The 23,360-nt window shown below is 40.1% G+C and overlaps 1 protein-coding gene across 1 annotated transcript in view; it reads left to right on the top strand.

Moving 5' to 3' along the window:
- Positions 1 to 23,360, top strand: part of LOC132826293 (doublesex- and mab-3-related transcription factor 1-like) — a 147,189-nt gene that overhangs the window by 77,248 nt on the left and 46,581 nt on the right. The window contains 1 exon segment of the mRNA XM_060842090.1: positions 15,885 to 16,171. Coding sequence (XP_060698073.1) covers positions 15,885 to 16,171 — 287 coding nt within the window.

Raw genomic sequence — 23,360 nt, 5'->3', positions numbered from 1 at the left:
CTGGTCGCGCAGATAATGGGTTGTTGGGTATGTCATGCTAAAATTATGGTCTAACAATGAAACAGACATTGTAGCAAACAAACTGATTTCCTGTCTGTGTAGGTTACAAATCCACTGCAGAATAATTGTCAGGCAGAATCGCAAACTTGTATACAGACAGCTTAGAGTCATTAGAAGTAGTGTAAGGGCAGGGTACACATGCAACAGAGTTAGTTCACCTCTGACATAAAGGACAGTCTGTTCCTTTTCTGATTTGTGTCTTTTGTACAGGTAATTCTTGTGTTGGGAACGGATTCTGCTCTGGTGTCCACGCGCAAATCGATTGCACGCAAGTCAGAATGCAATGCAGGACAACGTAAAGCAACTGTTATCACGTGTTTAAAATTATACCCTTGTATAGGATTGGATTCATAAGTACAAGTGTTTGTAAGTCAGACATAAATTGAGGAACCCTGTACCTACTTTTTGATGCACTACTCTTTAGTTTAGATTTCTCTGGGTCTGTTATACTGTATATTTTGTGGTTGATTCCCTTAGTAATTTCCCAGAGAAGTGTATGGAAGCTATCGGCATATCATATCGTTCTCCTTGATGCAGTTGTTATGCCAATAAGCAGGCCATGATCCCTGGACCACCAAGCAGTGCTAGGTTTATTTATTATTTTTGAAGATGTAATTACTGTGGGTGTGTTCCAGAGTTCACAGTTATGATTATTCTGTGCTTGTGTAATGACTGCCATGTATTTTTGTGAAAGAAAGACTTGTGCTTATATTTCACTTCTCACAACCTTTAGTTGTCTCAAATTGCTTTACATCCAGTGAAGTATTTTTGAAGTATAGTTGCTTTTGTAGTTTGGGTGATGTGGCAGCCAAACCATAAAAAGCATACACTTCCAAACAGCAGTGCGATAATAAAAAATTATTCAGCTTTTGTATCCAACTAGGGGGGTTAGACTGGTGGGTCTTTGATGTAGAAATAAAGTTGGCATGTTGAAAAAGGAAATTTTATGAAATTCTCCATTCAGAGTGCAGATATTGGACATTGTTAATCCATGAGGTGGAGAAGCTTGTGCTAAAAATGGCCCAGGCAAAAGTGAGGACTGCAGATCCTGGAGATCAGAATCAAGTTCAGGAATGAAGGACTCCTGCCCCGAAACGTTGATTTTCCTGCTCCTTGGATGCTGCCTAACTTGCTGTGCTTTTCCTGCACCACTCTAATCTTGACTAAAAATGGCCCAGTCTGTGCTCTTGGGTGAAGAAGGTGAGGACATTATTTGGTCTATCCAATGCGCGATTAATTTGACTCGCACCAAAGGTTGAAGGCAGGTTTCCTGCTTCATGGGTGAGATCAAGGTTTTCTTCCAATTGATTTGGTGATTTGCTCCTTTGAAATTAAGGCACATGACTTTGATTGCAGCCAACATAGGCGTTGAACTGTTCTGTTACCTACAGATTTAGGGACAGAGATTGGGGGCACTCGAATCTGTTCAATGATCTGATTTACTCTGGGTGCTGTTTAAAATGGAGAGACTATCCCTGTCAGCTGGAACTTCATCTCTTTATTCCTCTTCTTAACATCTTTCATTCATGGAGTTTGAGTTTTCAATTCATTGTAATCCACTATTAGGAGTTTGATTTCCCTTTGATTTCCCTTATTTCTAAATTCTTGCCTGTTGGTCATATTGACCTTGCCCTCCTTGGTTTGAGGTTTGCTGATTATGATTGACCTTTTTGTGCTGACCTTTGCTTGTCTGGTTGAATGCTTATGAAGGAACTAGGGTATTCTCCTTTGTGAAGGATCTTGAGGTTGCCATATGAGGATATCCCATTTGAAATGAAGGATATGCTTACTTTTTGTAGAAGGCTGTGGTTCAGAGTTTTGAAAGGTGTTGAGGAATCTTTTGCCAGAATTCTCAACTTTGAAAGGTAAATTAAGTCTAACTGATGTCTTGATTGTGAAGGCATTGTGCTTCATGTTTGAAGGATAAGTCTCCAAAGATTTTGAGTGTTAAATGCATATTTAGTCTCATCTAAGTCATTTGTATCCCCTTCTTTTGAAAGTCGAGGAGCCCCGTAAAGACAAATTACATTCTCAGTCCATGATGAATGAAGCTACAGTTGTGTGCGAAAGTGTCTTGTCTGAAAAATGACAGAGGGGTGTTTTGGATAAAAGGATTTTTTTTGGATTATACTGAAGATCTGACTATTATTTCATGGAACCGTACTTGAAGCTTTCCATTATGATAACTGTTTCTAATCTCAACCTGGTTGGTAGATTCATTGAGCTTGCGATTTTGTTACTATCACACCTTTTTGATATACCCTGGCCCCTTGGTCCTGGTCCTCTGTCTGGGTGTTTCTACTACAGAACTCCCCTGCATGGTGAATTTAAAAATTCACAGAATATTCACTTCTGTGCTAAGTCTGACTGATCCACTGTGGGTGTCAAGGTTTAATTTACAGATTTAAGACATGAATCAGTCATGATCTTATTGATCCTGTATAGGGGGCTAAATTGCTTACTCTTGCTATTGTGGTCCTATCTGGGTTGCCTTCAGTGCCTAGAGATAAGGCTACACAGGTTCCACTTGCTGGATGGGTTGTTGGCCTCTGACTTTTAGACTGGCTGTCTGAATGTTTTGGACATTGAATTTCGTACATGTATACTGGGAACCCTGGTCCATCACAGATATTTTTGTGAAAAGAAGGTTGTCTTTGGTTGAACAGTTGGTGTTATATCTCTCTGGGATTCCTGGGGGCTCCATTTGGGAAAATTGTATCTTGTTAAGTGCTGTACAAATGATAGACAATGCATGCTTAGCCCCTCCATTATCAAGGTTCCTAGTGGACTTTTGGGGGAAGTGATCAGCAACTTCACTGGGGAACGAAGTGTTAAGGCTGAGGAGCACATGTATTGGTCAGTTCTGTAGCTGAAGGCCTCCTGAAACAGAACAACAAACTGTAGTAGACAGGCTGGCAAACTGTTTAGTTAAGTAATTGCATTCACACATCACGCTGCATCCTCAGGATCCCTAGAGTGCTCCTCAGCCTGTGAACTACCTTTTGAAGTGCTATTATTGGAAAAGTTAGAGATTTGCTTTGATGCAGAAGGAGGCCATTCAACCCATTGTGTTCATATTGGTTGCCTGAGCATTTTAATTTAGTCCCAAGCCATTGTCTTTCCCCTGTGGCTGTGCACTTTGTTTCTATTTAAATATCCGTCCAGTGCCCTCTTGTATGCCTCAATTGAATCTGCCTCAACCAGAATTGCAGGCACTGCATCCCAGACCCTGCTTTGTGAAAACAATTTTTCTCATCTCATTTGTTTCTTTTACAAAGCACTTTAAAAATGCCCTTTGGTTGTCAATCCTTTTCAGAGTAGGAATGCTTTTCTGCGATTTGGTCCATTTATAAAAGGCCGTTGATCCTGCAGCCTTCTGTCCTCACCACTTCCGTGCTCACCCACCCTCAATGAACCTTGTACTCACTTAGAACATAGAACATTATAGAGCAGTACAGAACCTTCGGCTCTCGATGTTGCGCTGACCTGTGAAACCATTCGGAAGCCCATCTAACCTACACTATTCCATTATCATCCATCTGCTTATCCAATGACCATTTCAATGCCCTTAATGTTGGTGAGACCGCTACTGTTATAGGCAGGACATTCCACTCCCTTAATACTCTGAGTAAAGGACCTGCCTCTGACACCCATCCTATATCTGTCATTCCTCAATTTAAGGCTAGCCATCATTATCCAAGGAAAAAGGCTCTCTCTGTCCACCGTATCTAATCCTGTGATCATTCTTGTATGCCTCTACTAAGTCACCTCTTAACCTCCTTCTCTCTAATGAGAACTGTTAAATCGCCTCTGCACCCTTTCCAATTCTTCCATATCCTTCCTAACATTTGGCGACCAGAACTCCAAGTGCAGCTGCATTAGTTTTGTAAAGCTACAGTGTGACCTCATGGCTCTGAAACTCAGTCCCTCGACCAATAAAAGCTACAGTATGCCTTCTAAACAACCCTATCAATCTAGGTGGCAACTTGAAGGGAGCTATACAAATAGACACCAAGGTCTGTCTGCTCATCCACATTACCAAGAATGTTACCATTAGCTCAGTACTCTGAATTCCTGTTACTTCTTCCAAGTGGATCACTTCATGCTTTTTCGCATTATACTCCATTTGCCACCTCTCAGCCTAGCTCTGCAGCTTACCTATGTCCCACTGTAACCTGCAACATCCTTCTGCACTGTCCTCAACTCCACCGACTTTAGTCTCATTTGCAAATTTACTAACCCTTCCTTCTCTGCCCTCATCCAGGTAATTTATAAAAATGACAAACAGGAGTAGCCCCAAAACAGATCCTTGCGGTACACCACTAGTAATTAAACTCCAGGATGAACATTTCCAGCTCGTCAATTTCTGATACAGACTGCTAAATCACCCTCAATCCCATGACTCTGTATTTTTTGCAATAGCCACCGTGGGGAACCTTATCAAATGCTTTACTGAAATCAATATACACCATATCAACTGCCTTACCTTCATCCACCTGTTTGGCCATCTTCTCAAAGAACTCAATAAGGTTTGTGAGGCACTTGCCCATTACACAGTACAGGCAGGTCTCAGGAAACGTGCAGGTGAAAAGACATTGAATTTCTAAAAATTTATTACAGATCTCAAGTGGTTAATCTGTATTAGCAGCTAACTTCTATTTAATAACCATATCAAAGCCAGCTAATCATTCAAAAATATTAAAATAACTTGTTAAACTGTGGACTCAACCTGACTCCCTGTGGGATAAGTGGTTTTGAAACTTTTGAAATTCAGCCAAACTGAAATAAATCCACCAAGGCCGGTATCCTGTCACCAAGTCACCGTTTATTTATACGTACACCGTAAATGACAATGACCCGGCTAGCTCAGAGCAGCCTCATAGAGTGAGCAGAAACCCTGACATTCCTGTCTAAAGCTGTGATGAAGAGGCGTTAGTGTTGGACTGGGGTGGACAAAGGTCAAAACCATACAATAGCAGGTTATAGTCCAACAGGTTTATTCGAAAGCACTACCTTTGGGAGCACTGCTCCTTTGTTAGGTAGCTAGTGGGGCAGGTTCATAAGACACAGAATTTATAGCGTGTAATCATAGTGTCATGCAGCTGATATGATGCATTGAACAAACCCAAATTGCTGTTAAGTCTTTCATCAGTTAGAATGGATTGCAAGTTTTGATTAATTAATATGTAAATCCCAGAGCTTCTTTCAAGTCAGGAATGTGTCTTGAAAGAAATTCTGGGATTTACATATTAATGAATCGAAACTTGCAATCCATTCTAAAAGATGAAAGACTTAACAGCAATCTGGGTTTGTTCAATATATCTAAGAGAAAATGAGGACTGCAGATGCTGGAGATCAGAGTTGAGAGTGATGACCTGATGAAGGATTTATGCCCGAAACATTGATTCACCTGCTCCTCTGATGCTGCCTGACCTGATGTGCTTTTCCAGCACAACACTCTCGACCTTGTTCAATATGTCGTATCAGTTGCATAACACTATGATCTTGTGCTATAAATTCTATTTCATATGAACCTGACGAAGGAGCAGTGCTCCGGAAGCTAGTACTTCCGAATAAATCTGTTAGACTATAACCCCTGGTGTTGTGTGATTTCTCTATCTGTCAGCCAGGGCACCCAGATTGGGCCAGTTTAACAATCCCAATCAAGGAACATATATACTGTGAGTTCTAACTGGCTGGCCTTGTTGCAATCACGACATAAACATTGATGTCAGATTTGAAACTGCAGGAACCAAGATAATGACTTTTTAAAAACAGCACTTTGTGATAATTGAAAGCTTCAGCCTAATTAATTTTAAAAGGCTGAGAATGTACATAACTTCAAAACATGGCACAAAACAGAATTTATTCACCCTTCAAGAGCATTTATGCGTCCTTCATAACTTCATGACTTCCACACTCTGTGTTAAGGGCCTTGGAACAGTGAAATTGAGTTCTGTTTAAACATAGCATTGTATTTAAACATTCCAGGAGATTTGTCTGATACCTGTGCAATTGATAACCAGCTCCTTTCCCCCAAGGATGAAGCTATATTGGCCTTAAATCCCAACTTATGAAATTCAAACTCATTTTTATGCAAATGCAGAAGAGCTCTCCTGAATTCTGCTTGTCTCTTGGAATTCATGCAATCTGATATAGGTCAGTACTTATGCTGGTGAGATTAGCTGTAGGGGTTGCTGTAGGCCTTTTAAATTATCAAGTTTGTCAGGTAGAATTGTGACAAGTTGGAAAATCTACCGTTGTGGCAATAACTGATCCTGTTGGTTTGTAAAAAGCAATAGACTTTAAGAGGCTTTCCAAGATGGCTCCTTCCAATACAACTGCTGTCTTTGTCATCAGGTTGGATAGCCAGAAAAATGAATCTGGCATGGAGGCAAATTTGAGGAATGGGTCAATTTGGTTAGGTTTGGAATTAGGAGCAGTTAACTGTTTTATAATAGTTCTCCTGGGTAATATCCTTTGGGAGAAGCTTTATCATGGTTATTCTCACCTCTGTGCTTATAGGCAGAAATTTACAGTAGATTTGGAGTTGCTTGATTGAAGTATTTCCCAGTTCAAGTGTGATTTAATTTTCTTTAAATGATGGACAAAAGAATGACAAATGAATGGGTTAAATATTTGTTGGCTAAATCAACCAGGATTTGCAGACTTTGTTCTTGAAGTGAATCAAATTATAACATAACAAACAGTAGCTCTTCATTACAGTAACTATCACAGATTCTACAATCTTTAATAGAAGATGGTTGCCTGCATTGCCTTGACCTTGTGTAATTTGCCATTTTATGCTTGGAGCCAGGACCTGATGTATTTCTTTGAATCTCACAAGAGAAAGACGAGTGTGTTCAGTTTCACGGCATGAATCTTGGCACATCTTGACAAGGACTTCTATTGTATTTCTTATATTTTTAATCAAAGCAACAGCTTGTACTTAACATAGAAAAATGACCCAAAGAGCTTAGGGAGGCATAACCAAAAAAAAGGATATTGAGCCAAAAGAGATGTTGGGAGATGTAGTCAAAAAAGTAAATTTTAAGGAGGCATTGAGTGTGAGGGAAGCAGGATTAAGGCTTTAGGGAGGGAATTCCAGAGGTGTAGTGAAGGAAGACGTTATGCAGAAGAGGTTTGAGTCACAAGAATGGAATTGGTGGAGCCTGGGTGTGGTTTAAGATTATTAAGAGATCAGAGATAGGGACTAGAGAGATTCAATCATGGGGCTGAGAATCTTAACGTTAAAGTCTACGCAATGTATATTATCTAAGGAATTTAAGAAAATGTTCAGAGTAGCACGTCAAAGTTGGTTAAAAAAATCAAGGACAGTTGAATAGGATGGTCAGTGTCTGCTTGGATAAAGGTTTGCCCTAAAGACAGGATATCGTGGGTTATAGTAAACTTATTTATTAGACAAGAGATTGGCAGGCAGTGGTTTTCCCCAAAGGCTAGAGCCAGGAGCACTGCAATTTTTTGATGTACATAAAAGGATTAGAAAATGAAATGCAAGGTGAAATTTTGGAAACTCCAGGGAGTGGGAGGCAAGGGTGATATTGTAGTTATTATGACGACACTTAATTGAACGGGAGAAAGAATGTCAACTTATTGATGGAGAACTGAAAGTTGAGTGTTAAATTTGTTTCACATTGAAGATAGATCATATTTCTTGAAGGCAAGCAGTGGGAACATTTTTTTGAAATGCATCAATGTATTGCATCACTTTACAGGTGAAATTGTACCTTTGGAATTGAAAATGAGAACCACGTGCGTTTAGATTCATGTTGCTAAAATGTGTCATGGAGCAATCAAGTCGTCCACCTACTGGATTTGGACTGAGTGGGAGCTTTTTTTTCTCTAATGGTTCCTCCATAATGAGAACGAGGGAAGAATTGATGCATTGAAATTATGGTTGTGGCTGTGAAGGTGGAAACTGAGCATGCCTGACCAAGGATGTGAGGAGGCAGCCCTACAAAGGCACATGGAGGACTGATGGAGGAAATAGTACTACATAGCGAAGCATGATTATGCGGAAACCATAGGGAATGTCAGTGGCGAAGTATGCAGAGTTGAAGGTAACAAGGTCAGGTCAAAGATTTGAGGGAGATTTAAGGATGGTGGATTGGAGGTTGAAGGTAATGGCAAGAAGGGAAGCTCTAAAATGATTTGATTTTTGATTTTGATTTTATTGTCACGTGTACTGAAGTACTATAGTGACAAGTGTATAATGTCACCACAGAAGGTGCCATTTAGGTACAGAATCTTAAGAACAAGATAGAAAGAAACAGCAGAGAAGAAAGTTGAACACTGATGCTTTTCACTGTGCCTCGGTACACGTGACAATAAGTTCAATTCAATTCAATTGCAGTAATTTTAATAAAGCGTGAAGCTAACAAAATAAGGTTAAAAATTACACATTGCAGACCTTCTTAGTTTAAAGTAGAAAATGAAGAAATAAAACTGCAAGTTCAAAATAACATTTCAAGATTAGATGGGATTGAGGTTGACAAAGAGGGTTTTTTAGCAATTTTGGAAGATCTGAAAATAGATGAGAGCCCTGGGCCGGATGCGATTTATCCTCAAATTCTCTGGGAAGCCAGGGAAGAGATTGCAGAGCCTTTGGCGTCGATCTTTATGTCATCATTGGTGACAGGAATAGTGCCAGAAGACTGGAGGATAGTGAATATTGTTCCCTTGTTTAAGAAGGGGAGTTGGGACAACCCTTGTAGGCCATTGAACCTTACTTCGGTTGTGGGTAATGTGTTGGAAAAGAGAGAGGATTTATAATTATCTGGAAAATAATAATTTGATCGGGGATAGTCAACACATTTATGTGAAGGGTAGGTCGTGCCTCACTAACCTTACTGAGTTCTTCGAGAAGGTGACAGAACAGATGGATGAAGGTAAAGCGGTTGATGTGGTGTATATGGACTTCAATAAGGCATTTGATAAGGTTCCTCACGGTAGGCTATTGCACAAAATGCGGAGTTTCGGGATTGAAGGTGATTTAGCGGTTTGGATCAGAAATTGGCTTGCTGAAAGAAGACAGAGAGTAGCAGTTGATAGGAAATGTTCATCCTGGAGCTCAGTTACCAGTGGTGTGCCACAAGGATCTGTTTTGGGGCCACTGCTGTTTGTCATTTTTATAAATGATCTGGATGTGGGCATAGAAGAATGGGTTAGTAAATTTATGGATGACAGTAAGATAGGCAGAGTTGCAGATAGTTCTGAAGGATGTTGTGGGTTACAGAGGGGCATAGGTAAGGTGCAGAGCTGGGCTGAGAAACGGCAAATGGAGTTTAATGTGGAAAAGTGTGAGGTAGTTCACTTCGGAAGAAGTGGCAGGAATGCAGAGTACTGGGCTAATAGTAAAATTCTTGGCCGTGTAGATGAACAGAGAGATCTCGATGTCCAGGTGCATAAATCCCTGAAAGTTGCCACTCAGGTTGATAGGGTTGTTAAGAAGGCATATGATATGTTCTGATTTGGAGATGCCGATGTTGTACTGTGGTGTACAAAGTTAAAAATTACAGTCCAACAGGCTTAATTAGAAGCACACTAGCTTTCGGAGCACCACTCCTTCATCAGGTGGCTGTGGAGGACACAATCGTAAGGCACAGAATTTATAGCAAAAACTTAGTGTGATGTAACTGTAATTATACATTGAAAAATACCTTGATTGTCTATTGAGTCTTTCATCTGTTCGAATACCATGATAGTTTCACTTCTTTCATGTGCAAATCACAAAACCTTATTTTAAAAGTTGCATTCTCAGGTTAACTGTAACAATTGGTGTTAGCTAGACAATATGTTGAAGGTGTTATCCCCGTGTTCTCGGTCTTTGCTAAGATGTTTAGATTGATTCTAATCTAAAAAGTGAGATAACAGAGTTTTATATGAGTTCATGCAGTTTTTGAGCAAAGTACAATGTAACGCTGCAAGTACAAATTCACCCCACAAAATATATGTATATGTGTGCATGTGGGTCTTTGTGTGTATGTGTCTGTCTGTCTGGATTGGGGGGTTCTGAGTGTGAGAGACAGGGTATATGTGTGTGTAGTGAGTGGAGAGTGTCTGAAGTCTGTGAGGGGGTGCATGTGTGAGTGTGGGAGTATATATGTGTATATGTGTGTCTGGGGTGGGGTGTTGTCAGTGTCTGTGAGAGAGAGTGTATATGTGTGTACATGAGTGTAGAGTGGTCTAAGTCTCTGAGAAGATGCGTGTGGGAGTGTGTGTGTATCTGTAAGGGTGTGTGTGAGTGTCTGTGTGCGTGTCTGTGTACATGTGTGTCCGTGTGTATGTGTACATTGGGGAAACTGAGCAAAGGCTATGGCAGTGGATGAATGGGCACTGCACAGCAATCAACAGGCTGGAGTGTTTCCTCCCAGTTGGGGAACATTTCAGCAGTCCAGGACATTCGACCTCGGACCTTCGGGTGACCATCTTCCAAGGCGAACTTTGGGACAGGCAGCAGCGAAAAGTGGCCAAGCAGAGGCTAATAGCTAAGTTCCATACCCATAGGGAGGGCCTCAACTGGGATCTTAGGTTCATGTCACACTACAGGTGACCACCATTGCACTATATACACAAACACAGACACTCTTACACACGCACACGCACACACACACACACAGACACACACATATACACAGACACACACACATCCTTACACACCCACACACTCCCATACTCACACATGCATCCTCTCAGAGACTTAGACCACTCTACACTCATGCACACACATATACACTCTCTCTCACAGACCCCCACCCCAGACACACACATACACTCCAACATGCACCCCCTCACAGACTTCAGACATTTTTCACTCACTATACACACATACGTCCTGTTTCTCACACTCACAACCCCCCAATCCAGACACACACATAGACAGACACAAAGACCCACTTACACGCATATACATATATTTTGTGGGGTGAATTTGTACTTGCAGCGTTACATTGTACTTTGCTCAAAAACTGCATGAACTCATGTAAAACTCTGTTATCTCACTTTTTAGATTAGAATCAATCTAAACATCATGGCATAGACCAAGAACACAGGGGGCTAACACCTTCAACATGCTGTCTAGCTAACACCAATTGTTACAGTTAACCTGAGAATGCAACTTTTAAAAAAAGGTTTTGTAATTTACACATGAAAGAAGGGAAACTATCATGGAATTCGAACAGATGAAAGACTCAACAAACATTCAAGGTATTTTTCAATGTATAATTTCAGTTACATCACACTAAGTTTTAGCTATAAATTCTGTGCCTTACAATTGTGTCCTCCACAACCACTGAAGCGGCGCTCCGAAAGCTAGTGTGCTTCCGATTAAACCTGTTGGACTATAACCTGGTATTGTGTGATTTTTAAATATGATATGTTGGTGTTTATTGGGAGAAGGTTTGAGTTTCAGAGCCACGAGGTCATGCTTCAGCTGTATAAGACATTGGTAAGGCTGCACTGTTCTGGTCACTGCGTTATAGGAAGGATGTGGAAGCTTTGGAAACAGGAAATTTACTAGGTGTTGCCTGGCTTGGGAGGAAAATCTTATGAGGAAAGGCTGAGGGAACTGAGGCTGTTTTCATGAGAGAAGGTTGAGAGGTGACTTAATTGAGACTTATCAGATAATCAGAGGGTTAGATAGGGTGGACAGTGAGCGCCTTTCTCCTTGGATGGTGACAGCTAACACAAGGGGACATAACTTTAAGTTGAGGGGTGATAGATTTAGGACAGATATCAGGGTGTACAAAGTTAAAAATCACACAACACCAGGTCACCTGATGAAGAAGCAGTGCTCCAAAAGCTAGTGTGCTTCCAATTAAACCTGTTGGACTATAACCTGGTGTTGTGTGATTTTTAACTTTGTAACCCCAGTCCAACACCGGCATCTCCAAATCATGACAGATATCAGGGTAGTTTCTTCACTCCGAGAGTAATAGGGACATGGAATTGCTTGCCTGCCACAGTAGTGGACTCGCCAACATTAAGGGCATTTAAATGGGCATTGGACATACATATGGATAATAATAGAATGGTTTGGTTAGATGGGCATCAGATTATTTTCACAAGTTGGCATAACATCAAGGGCTGAAGGGCCTGCACTGCACTGGAACGTTCTTTGTTCAATGTTCTGTAACGGTCTTTCTTAAGTGCTTGGCCATGGTGGATGGCATTTTGCGGAATCACCTTGAGACTGGAGGTTCATGCTAAGGCAGTGCCAGGCCAAGAGAGTCTGCCATGCCTGGTCAAGGGTCTGCCACACTGCGCTGAAAGACAACCACGCCAGGCTGAATGTTTGCCTCTTCAGGCCAGGAGTTTGCTTCCCTGGACCAGGAGGCCGCCTCGCCGGGTCTGCGCTGAGTCGGTGGCCTGGAGAAGAAAGAAGAGAGATGAAGGAAAAGAAGCACAAAAGAGAAGAAAAACAAAAGGGAATGGATGAGCTCCATTTGAAGTATCCGACTCCATTGCCATCTTGGACAATATGTCAGGGGCTAAGTAATGTGAACATAGGAAACTCTGGGATAGAAAGACCATATTATGTTCTGTATCTTTGATTGGAGACTAAATTTGTAATATTTTAAAATCAAGAACTGTAAGGAATTGCTATACTTCTAAAACAAGTTGCTGAAACTTTTTGTGTGGTGGTTACACTCATGCTTTGTTCAAGCAGTGGAAATATTTGTGGGAGGCACAGACCTGGGTTTGTGTGCAAACTGAGATTTGGCCGGCAACAAGTAGCTGATTGGTGTGTGCAGTTTTGACCAGATGTGGATATCAAAAGCTTAGTGACGTTCTCTCACCGGTGTTTGGATAGTTGAACAGCTTGTGGGTGTAAACAAAAGTTAGTGACAAGGCTTTGGGCTGCTGGAAGGAGTGTGTGTGTGTGTGTGTGTGTGGAAGGAGTGTGTGTGTGTGTGTGTGTGTTGAAGGATGAGTGTGTGTGTGTGTGTGTTGTGGGAGTTCGGTGTGTGTGTGTGTGTGAATACCTGAAGCCTGAAGAAAGCAAATAATTTTCTCTGACCATTTGCTGTCAGCTGTTCCCTTAAACCAGTAACTAAGATACTTTAGTTTTTATACCAATTGCCCTGTGCCTCCTGAGAAGAAATTATAGACCCTGGAGAAAGGAGATTAAGGAACAATGTTCTGGCCAGCAAAACAAACATCTAAAAATTTTGACTAATTGGTAAGGTTTTAGTGGACACGCAAGAAGTCGGATAATTTGAGGTAAAGAAAATTGAAGTTCCAATGTGTGTTGCCTGTTTGTCAGAACTAGCTGCAATAACCTGCAGCTGAAATCATAACAGCTATTTCAAACAAATCTGCAACGCTACTTATAAAAAAATTATTCTGTTGCTTCAATTACATCAATAAAGTTACAACTGCAACTTTACTGAGTCGTGCTGTACTTTTTTACTATGATTTTATTGATACTTCATGATTCTATATTCCATACAACTAACCCCGCAAGCATACAGTTCTGTTGGATATCCATGTAGTGTTCTGCATTTTCAAGTTTGCTCATAAATGTTATTCTGATTACACAGTGCTTGCTTAGAGAGTTCATGAATGCAGTGAAATTTCTTGATGTGTCATGTGTGTACTAGAAACAATGAAGCTTCAAGGGTAGAAGCAATTTGTTTGTTCTTGGTACCTGAGGTTATATTTGGTTTTGTAGAACATGAAGTTCTCACCAACGGAGTAGACACTCTTGTGCGGACTATTGTAGCTAGTTTGGCTGATCTATTACCTCCTCCAGGAAGATGGTTTTGCAATGAGCAAACTGTAAAGTTACAGGGGAGGAATATCCAAGTAGTAACTTGAATAGTTGTGCTTATTTTATGGCAAGAAATATATTTTTAGAGTTCACCAGTGATCAAGAGAACTAATTAGAGGAGTATTTTCTGGGTCTACTTATTTGTGTCCTCGTTGTAGTGGTGATCTTCACAAACCCTGTATGAAATGAGTGTCAAGAGTGGCACATGGAAACTGGACAGTAGCATTTTTAATGGTGGTCCAGAGCATTACAGCGGCAGCACGTGTAAAGCCAGGCCAGACCCAGTGGTGCTCGACTCTCCAATAATTTTGGGTGTTAACAGAAGTATCTGTAGAGATAATTAACTCATTGGATGTAATCTTCTAAAACCTGTGGATTCTGGAAAGACCCCAGCAAATTGTACAGCTGCAGATATAACATTCCTATTCAAGATAAGAGTGAGATATAAATCAGGAAGCTGTAGGCCAGTTAGCTTGTCTTTGGAAACCTGTAATTAAGGAATAGTCTGGTTGGATATTTGGAGAGCCATAATACAGTTAGAGTCAGCAAGGTTTTACGAAAGTGAAATTTGTTTGAACTTTGCCAGGATGTAATGAGCAAGGTGAATTAAGCTGTAAGCAGTAATATGTATTTGAGTTTCCAGAAGATATTTGATAATGCACCATTTAAAAAATTACTGCACAATATAAGACCTCATGATGTTGAGGAGAATATATTAGCACGGATAGAGGATTGACCAATCAATGGGAATTACAGCCAAGATAACCGGGTCATTTACAAGTTGGCCAATTAACTTGTGGAGTGGCACAGGTATCAGTGCTGGATCCTCAAATAATTATGATATTTTACTGATGACACAAAGACTGTTAGAAAAATGCATTTTGAGCAAGACACAGGTTCTGGTAGACATTTTCTAAGCTCTTTAAAGACAGTAGGAGGCAGCAAGCCTGGCAAAATAGTTGTGGGATGTGTTGGGTGTGGGTAATGTCTTACTATCTTGCCATTTTACCAACAGTAGAAAGTTGATAGATTGTCCATTCAGCAGGAGCTATGTGGAACCAGTTATTCAAGGGCCTCTCTTGGCTCCACACCACAGTGTCTAATCTGCTGCCACACTGACTGTCTGGCACAGCTTTATCAGTGATAATACCCCTCAGTGCTCATTCTTGTGACATATTCTTCCTGGAGTGTTGAGTTCAGCCAAGGCATTGCTAAGTCACCAGCCCTCTGAAGGCACCTCTTGGAGATAGGACTCAATTGAATGCCAGCACTCGTGGTCATTTGTTAATTGGCAGCTACCAGCAAGTGCAGCCTGAGGCTCTATCATCTTCTGAAGTTGGGACTCCTCCCACTTCCACCATGGTAGAAAGACATCTGTTTTCACAAGATTACTCGGCTTAAAGAGTCTGTAAAGGCCATAATGACAAAATAAGTAAGTGGGCAGTCGTTTTCTGGATAGGTGCTAAAAGTATGTCTCCCCTTGTGGAGGAATTATAGTGCATTGTTTCAGAACAAGCTGTCACCTATTTAAGTTGAAAATGAGAAAATTCTTCTGAGGATTATGAATATTTGGTATTCTTTACCTTAGAAAACTGTATTGGTGAATATATACGAGACTGAAATTGACAAATGTTTGATCTACAAGAACATTCAGGCTCACTTGGGTAGAAGTGGAATTGATGCCAAGATCACATCAACCACAAAAATAACAGACTCTATGGCCTCCTCTTCCTCGTATGTTCTTAAGTTCTTAACATCCCTAAGTAAATGTAAATTGTTGTTCCTGTAGAGAAAATAATTCTGGTGAAAGAATAACTAAGTGGATGTTGCTTAATACGCTCTTGTCCAATTATACAGAGAGATTATCTTGTTTATTTTAAATATATCAAACATTAGTCTGCTTGTATCACAAGATGTTGTTTCTGATCTTACATATTTATGGTATGCTTTGACTTTAATTTGTTACTTTGATTTTAGCATTGGTAAAAGTGGATAAAAGTAAACATGTTTGTTCTTTTTGCTTCCTGTACAGAGGGACGTTTGCATCTCCAGGATATCCCTTCCATAACCAGCAGAGGGCACCTGGAGGCCACCCCAGACCTGGTAGTGGACTCTTCCTACTACAGCAACTTTTATCAGCCATCTCTCTACCCAGCTTACTACAACAATTTATACAACTATCCCCAGTACCAGGTGGCGGTGGCAGGAGATTCACCAGCTTCAGATGTAAGCTCAACACTGGGAGGGACAACAGTGAAAAACAGCCTTCGGGGCCTCTCTGCATCATTAGTGTCTGGTCAGACAGGAAACCAATGGCAGGTAGGATAGTCATTGATTTCTCAGCAACAAAATATTATAGTCAATTTGCTAATATGTATGAATATTAGAACTAAGCTGATACTTGCAGCAATAACATAATAATTAGAATTCTACAATGAGAATTAGATTTTATTGTCATGTGTACTGTGAAACTAATTGTGTATAAAGCAACTTGCTGATTTTTTTCTGCAGGAAGTAACCCAGTTATGAGATTGGAGAAAAGGGCTGGGAGCTGATAGAACAACTGCCAGATTTTTGTTCACTCAATCATCCTATCTATATTTGTCTGCAAACTCTTAATGCCTTTTTCACAACATACATTCTTAGCAATATGTCTACCATCTGCAAATTTAGGTATTACGCTTTCACTCTCTTCATCTAAAATCTTGATATAGATTGAAAGTTGAAGCCCTAGGCACAGACACCTGCGAGAATTCACTTGTCACGTCTTGACAATTTGTCAATGACCCATTTACATATAAGCTCTGTTTATTGTCAGCCAATCTTCTATCCATGATAATATACTATCTCCTAATATGAGTTTTTTCATAAACAGCTTTGATGTAGCACCTTGCCGAATAGCATCTGGAAATCTAAGTATAGTATATCTACAGGCTCCTTTTATTCACAGCACATGTCATTCCTCATAACAACACAAGTACATTAGTTAAACATGATTGCCCTTTGATGAAACTGTGCTGACTCGTCCCAATCACCTTGAGGTTTTGAGGGGTGCTTTTACTCCAAGGTTATTAATTAATCCTGCCATCCCACAATACCAGTCTAATATAAATTGTTCTCTGGTTGGTTCTAGAATATATTGCTCTAAGAATCTACCTCAGATGCCTTCTACAACTTCCTTATCCAGACTACTTTGTCAGACTTTGTTATTCAGTTTAAGAGGTTGTAGACCCCTCCTTCCTTCCCCTACTATTCCTCACCTCCACCCAAACTAAGGGAGGTGCAGCCAAGAGACATGTTCACTTTTAAAAAATTTTAATGGCTCTTGGATACTCGATTTTAGCAAATCTTTCCAGACTGAGAAGACCAGCAGCTTAAAGCAGGAAAGGAGACACTTAATGTCCTTGCAACAAGGCTTGTGGACCAGAAGCAGAGGAATACAGAATTCCACCCCACCAAGCTACCTTATTCCTGCCATTTGTCCCAAACACTTTGCCACCTGCTTCTTCTTGCCGTCGGTGCACTCCCCTCTGCTATCTGATCCTTTTCAGGGATTGAACGTTCCCTTCTCCTTCAAAACTCAGATTTCCCATTACAGTGTTAGTTCCTTTCCTGTAGCCCCTACAGTACATTCTCTGCCTTAAAGGGAACCAAGTTTGTCAATCAGGCTGGCTTTGGGTGCGGAACCTATTGAAAAATAACAGATGCATGCTATGGAGTTAAAACTTTGTGATCAGAAGTCTTTCAAACCCAATTCAAGTTAGTCATCGCTGTCAGTATAGGCCCATTGCATTTGAGCAACCAACCAATTATGATACAGCTTTCTTATTTTATTATGAATATTTAATTTTAAGTTCCTGTATGCTGGTTAACAGTTCACCGTGGAGCTGTGCAGGCCAGCTGTGTCCTCACGACCTGTTTGGATAGATTGATTAATCAGTACTTACAAACTCAAACAGTTTGATAATTTGACACCTTTTAACTATTCAGTTATTTACCTTTGACTTACTGATCCAGATTAGTTTGTTACAAATAGATTATGTTCATTAGATATTAAAGCACGTTGTATATCTGAGACAAAGTGTATAATTTAAATTGTGTACATTTTAATTTTCAGAGAAATGAAAGTGATGAGAAGGTAAGCTATCTTTGTTTTTCAATTTATTAATTTCTGCATGGCAACTTCTCCTTCCACTTGTTCAAAATCCTTTTGGATCTAAATATCTTGCTTCATTCAATTGATTAAGTTCACTGACTTTACGTTTCACCTCATTTTGAGCATATTTAACCTTGTCTTTCTAGCCGGGTCCACATGCACAGCATTTCCTTGTAGCTGAGATGTACAATATATGACTTCCAACATTACAGGTCGTCCCTGTGTTAATGCTGCACTGACAGGTCATATAAATATTACGAAGAACAGGAGGCCATGTATATGTTACAGACAGAATTTCTGGCTAATCCCTATGCAATCAGGAGGATCATAGAGAAGGTGTAGATATCCATATGAAATACATTATCCTATACACCCAGTGCTATATGTCATAATATTCATTTCTTCATGAGTTTCAAGAAAGATATTGAATCAAAATGAGTGGCTGATGGAACTGGCTAGTAATTTGAATTCTAGGCATTAAAAAGTGTCAGAAACTATCCTGCTGATTAAAGCAAATACTACAGATGCTGGAGATCTGAAATAAAAGCATGAAGTGCTGTAGAAACTCAGCACGGCAGGCTGCATCTGCAGAGGGAGAAACGGAGTTAACATTTCAAGTTGAATGTGACTCTTCTTTAGAACACTACTGCTGATAACAGCCATGTTAGCCTGAAAAAATACAGAAAGCACTCACTTCCTTGTAATTCTGCACCTTGTTTAGTTTCGTAGAACAGTCAGTTTTCAAAAGGAACAGCATACTCTGGGGAAATTGTAAGTAAAATAATATAATCAAAATGTTTAAGCTTTGTCAAATTGTACAGGTTATTATAGAGAAGAATTACTGGGCTGAGACAATTCTGAAAAGCAAACTTCTGTTCAGTGCTCAAGGAATAAAGACATGATTGTGTTGATAGGCCACTGAAGAAGTCTAACTTAAACAAAGGAACAAGTATGAAACTCTTCAAAATTGTACCTGATGTGCCTGGATTTGCAGATGTTGAGTAAGTTCTAATTACATTTATCTTAACTATGGTGACTTTCAGTATAATACAGAAAAGACCAAAAAAAATAGAAATGTAACATAAAAAACAGCAAACTCATACGGTAAAATTTCATAACACATTTACTTTGTGCTCTTTAGAACTTTTGCAAATTTACTTTTCATCTCAGTGTATTATATAATGATTTAACAGTTTGTTTGCCATTATTTTTTGTGTTCACAGATAAGCCTCAATCAACTAGTTCCAGTCCATCCCTTATGGAAAATGAATATTTTGGAGAACATTCATACTGATTTTACAGGGCTTTTGCTTGAACTACAGAGAGAGATCAGGCAAACCCCACAGAAGTTCTCCTCTCAGGAGTCTGCTAACAAGGAAAACTTGTTGCCTGGAAGCAACATTACATTTCCAGTTGGAGACAGTATTTCAGAGTCAGCTGTTGCCTGGTTGGAAGGCTAATCTGTGCCAGCTTGTTTACATGATTTACCAGAAGTTTCTCAATCTTTCAGGAGGTCTGTCATTCATTGACACAGATTCTCATGCCACCCACAGAAACTCATATTTGAAAGTTCTGGGACTTCTGATGTATACTATCATCAGTAACCATGCAGACACTAGCTTCAAACCGCATGATGTTGTACAATTGGGTTAGGTATGAATAACTGAGCTCCCTTCCCATTTGCTTATTACAATGACTGTACTCATCTGTTGTTAGCGCAGTTAAGTTAGGGCCCTATTTATTTTTCCATTCCTTGGATAGCCTCTATTCCTGTTTCATTTTTTCAGCCTTAACTTGTGCATGGGTTGTCCCCTGCACTTTCTGTGCAGAATTAGAACTGTCTCTGAAATGTTCAGGTATGGTAACTTTACTATTGACAGCTCTGACAACCATATATAAATAATGTGGAGAATGCTCTAGCTACACTGGAAAGTGAGCTTTTGACTATAATATAATTTGCGTGTTCTCTATATAGCTGCTTGCTACGTCACATATTCTCTCGAGGTATTGGGCTGAAAAGCTATTTATTTTTTAGGTATAACATATGTTCCTAAAGAATTGACATGTCGAGTAGAAGTTTATGTACAGTTGAGACTGGAAAGTTGTTGCCTCCCATTCTAGAATGGGATAAAGCACACACTTACCTGCTGCAGCTTTGACTTTCCCTGACATAGCCAATGCTAGTCCCTAAGAAACTAACTTAAAAGACCATATATGTATAATAAAATGAAAGAACTCCGCACCAGTCACTGCTACTTCAGTGATAGTCCTGACCCCAGGCACACAGGATAAGTTCTTACCTTTCACAACAACCCCTCTCTATGCCAAATTTGTGATGATAAGATCCAAACCCTCAACATCTAAGGCCTGTCATATCTTTATATTTGTGTTCAAGTAAAAGTAGAAACAGTGGAATTTAATCATCATTTTTATTAGCTTGTCATTGAATCATGTCCTGTTGGCAAGTGTTCAGCTGTGGTTTGGATTGAGTGTTAAAACTGAGTGGAATTTCCATAGGAGATTGAGAGTATCTTCTTGGAAACTCAAATTCAGTGAGTTTACCAAATTTATGATTTAGAGTTCAGCAATGTGTGTGGTGTCTTATCTTGGAACTGCTGGTCAGATCATTACATTTCTTTCCTCTGCTATAACCAGGTTTTGATTTGCATTCGTATACTGTACCCTTTCATCAATTTACCTTGAGATCTGTTGACCCTCCAAGGGGAACAAAGATATGCTTATTTTCAAAAAACTGCTCACCAACCTCCTCAGAGCTGAATTTCAAAACTCCAGGGCTTTCCTGGAACACTTCTTGCCTCCAACTATCTTCCTACAGCTCCAAAATGTTTCTTCCCTACTTTTGCCCCCAAAAAATGTAGCTCCCTTTAAAGCCACGCCAGAACATGTTTTTAATGGGGTACAGAGATGCTGTTGCTGTATACATCTCTGGAGCAGGTAGGACTTGAATACAGGAGGCTAGAAATTGAGACACTATCACTATACCATAAGAACTCTAAGCTATGGCAGACCATTAACAAATTGCAGCAGCACCAAGTTAATGAGCTGCAAATAGAAAGTTTACTTTATACTGACACCTCAAACAGAATCTACCAAGCCAGCCTGGAGTTCAGAAGTGTGAGTGGGAGAAGTTGTTAGTTGGGAGGCAAAAAAATCAGTATCCCAAAGTTTTACTGGTAAGTTCTGAGAAATTTTTAGTGGGATTTTGTTTTGCATTCATCAGTGTGACATGAATGCTCATTAATACCATAGTGCTTGGAATTATGGTTATGAGTGTAATCTTATTATCCAAAAACAGGAAACCCTTGTGTTCACAAACCCCACTTCATATTATATACGTGAGATGTGTATCTGGTGGAATAGATTGCTTCAAAAAAGCTCCAATGAGTACAAACCTCGCTGACTTGACTCCTTCATTGTAAATGCTGAGAGTGTAAAGAGTGAACCCTGACTGAGTTGACCAGCAGATGAGAGGTTTCAATCATTCGAAGTCTGCTTTCTTACAGTTGAATGCTTCCACTATAAGGGATGAAGCCTCTTCATGTTCAGCAGCTCATCAAAAGTGACAGTCATATGCAGCAAAGACAGAAATTGCTGGAGAAACTCAGAATGGAAGAAGGGTCATTGGACTTGAATTGTTGAGTCTGCTTTCTGTCCATATATGTTGCCAGATTGATTGAGTTTTTCTAACAGTTTCTGTTTTTGTTTCAGATTTCCAGCAATTGCAGTTCTTTGTTTTATTTCAGCAATCTGGCTTGTTGCTGTTGAATGTTTATAGTGTGAGGCATGAAGCCTGACCAAACCCCTAAGACTTCCTAAACGAGACAGTAACACTGGCCGGTGCCAGAAAACCTGACCAGTGCAGGCATGCGGGGCACAACTCAAAAGGGCTATCTTATGGAGTTTTACATGGACCTGGCTGTAATGGTCAGTGAGCTGATGATGTGTGAGCTGCTGATGTGTGAGCTGCTTAGTGCTGTAGCTCCTTTGATCTTTTTAAATTTGAATGTTGGTACATATGTGAGAGACAGTACCACAGGATATAAAATTAAATGACATATGACTGTAGTTGAGGTATCTTATTGATACATCTGCCACCCAACTTCCTATGTAACAATTTCTGCAGAGGCAACTCACTAACTCATGAGAATATTGAGTAGATGATGCAGTGCATAGAAGATCATTCATCCTCCTGTGGCATGTCAGCCAGGTTCTCTTGATGTGCTTGCCTTTTTCTCTTCGAAGCTACCTTTTACAATATGGTTCATAGAATCCCTACAGTGTGGAAACAGGCCCTTCAGCCCAACAAGTCCACACTGACCCTCTGAAGAGTACCCCATCTGATATTTGTTAATAACTTTGAGGAAGAGAGAAAATATACTGTTAGCCAAGTTTGCAGATGACACTAAACTATGTGGAAAAGCAGGTTATGAGAAGAATACAAACAGTTTACAGAGAGATATCGATAGGTTAAGTAAGTGGGCAAAATGTTGGCAAATGGAGTATAATGTGAAGTTGTTCATTTTGGAAGGGAGAACAAAAGAACAATATTATTTAAATGATGGGAAGCTGCAGAAAGCTGCAACACAAAGGGACTTGGGCTATTTGTGCACAAATCTTAGAAAACAGGCACACATACAGCAGGTAGTCAGGAAGGCTAATGGAATGTTGGCCCTTATTTCATGGAGGTTGGAATATAAGAGTAGAGAAGTCTTACTGCTACTGTACAAGATGTTGGTGAGACCACATTTGGAGTACTGTGAGCAGTTTTGGTCCCTTTAATTAAGGCAAGACATCACTTCATTGGAGGCAGCTCAGACAAAATCTGTTATGATGATGGATTATTTTATGAGCAAGGCTTAAACAGGTTGGTACTCTACTCACTGAAGTTTAGAAGAATTAAAGGTGATGTCCTAGAAACATGTAGGAATTGTAAGGTCCTTGACAGGGTAAATGCTGAGAGGATGTTTCTGCTCACGGGAAAATCTAGGACCAAACTGCATCATCTCAATGAAAGAGGTGCCAATTTAAGGCTGAGATGAGGAGGAATTCTGTCATTCGATCGCTTTGCCATAGAGTGCTGTGTTGGCTGACTCCTTTTTTATGTTTACGATTGAGATAGATTCTTGATCAGTTGGGGAATCAAGGGTAACATGTAAAAGGCAAGAAAGTGAGCATTGTTTGGTCAGCCGTAATCCTATTGAAAGCTGGAACAGACTTGAGGTGCTGAATGACCTCACTCGTGTTGCTATTTCGTATAGTCTTGTGGTCTTAAGTCCACAGAGACAGGCAGCCTATCACTCAGAAAGCAATACAGAAGCTGGCAACTTATAA

This window comes from Hemiscyllium ocellatum, chromosome 2, assembly GCF_020745735.1.
Source record: "Hemiscyllium ocellatum isolate sHemOce1 chromosome 2, sHemOce1.pat.X.cur, whole genome shotgun sequence".
Classification (NCBI taxonomy): Eukaryota; Metazoa; Chordata; class Chondrichthyes; order Orectolobiformes; family Hemiscylliidae; genus Hemiscyllium; species Hemiscyllium ocellatum.
Note: the sequence above shows the minus strand (reverse complement) of the source record. Positions and strands in the feature narration are given on the sequence as shown.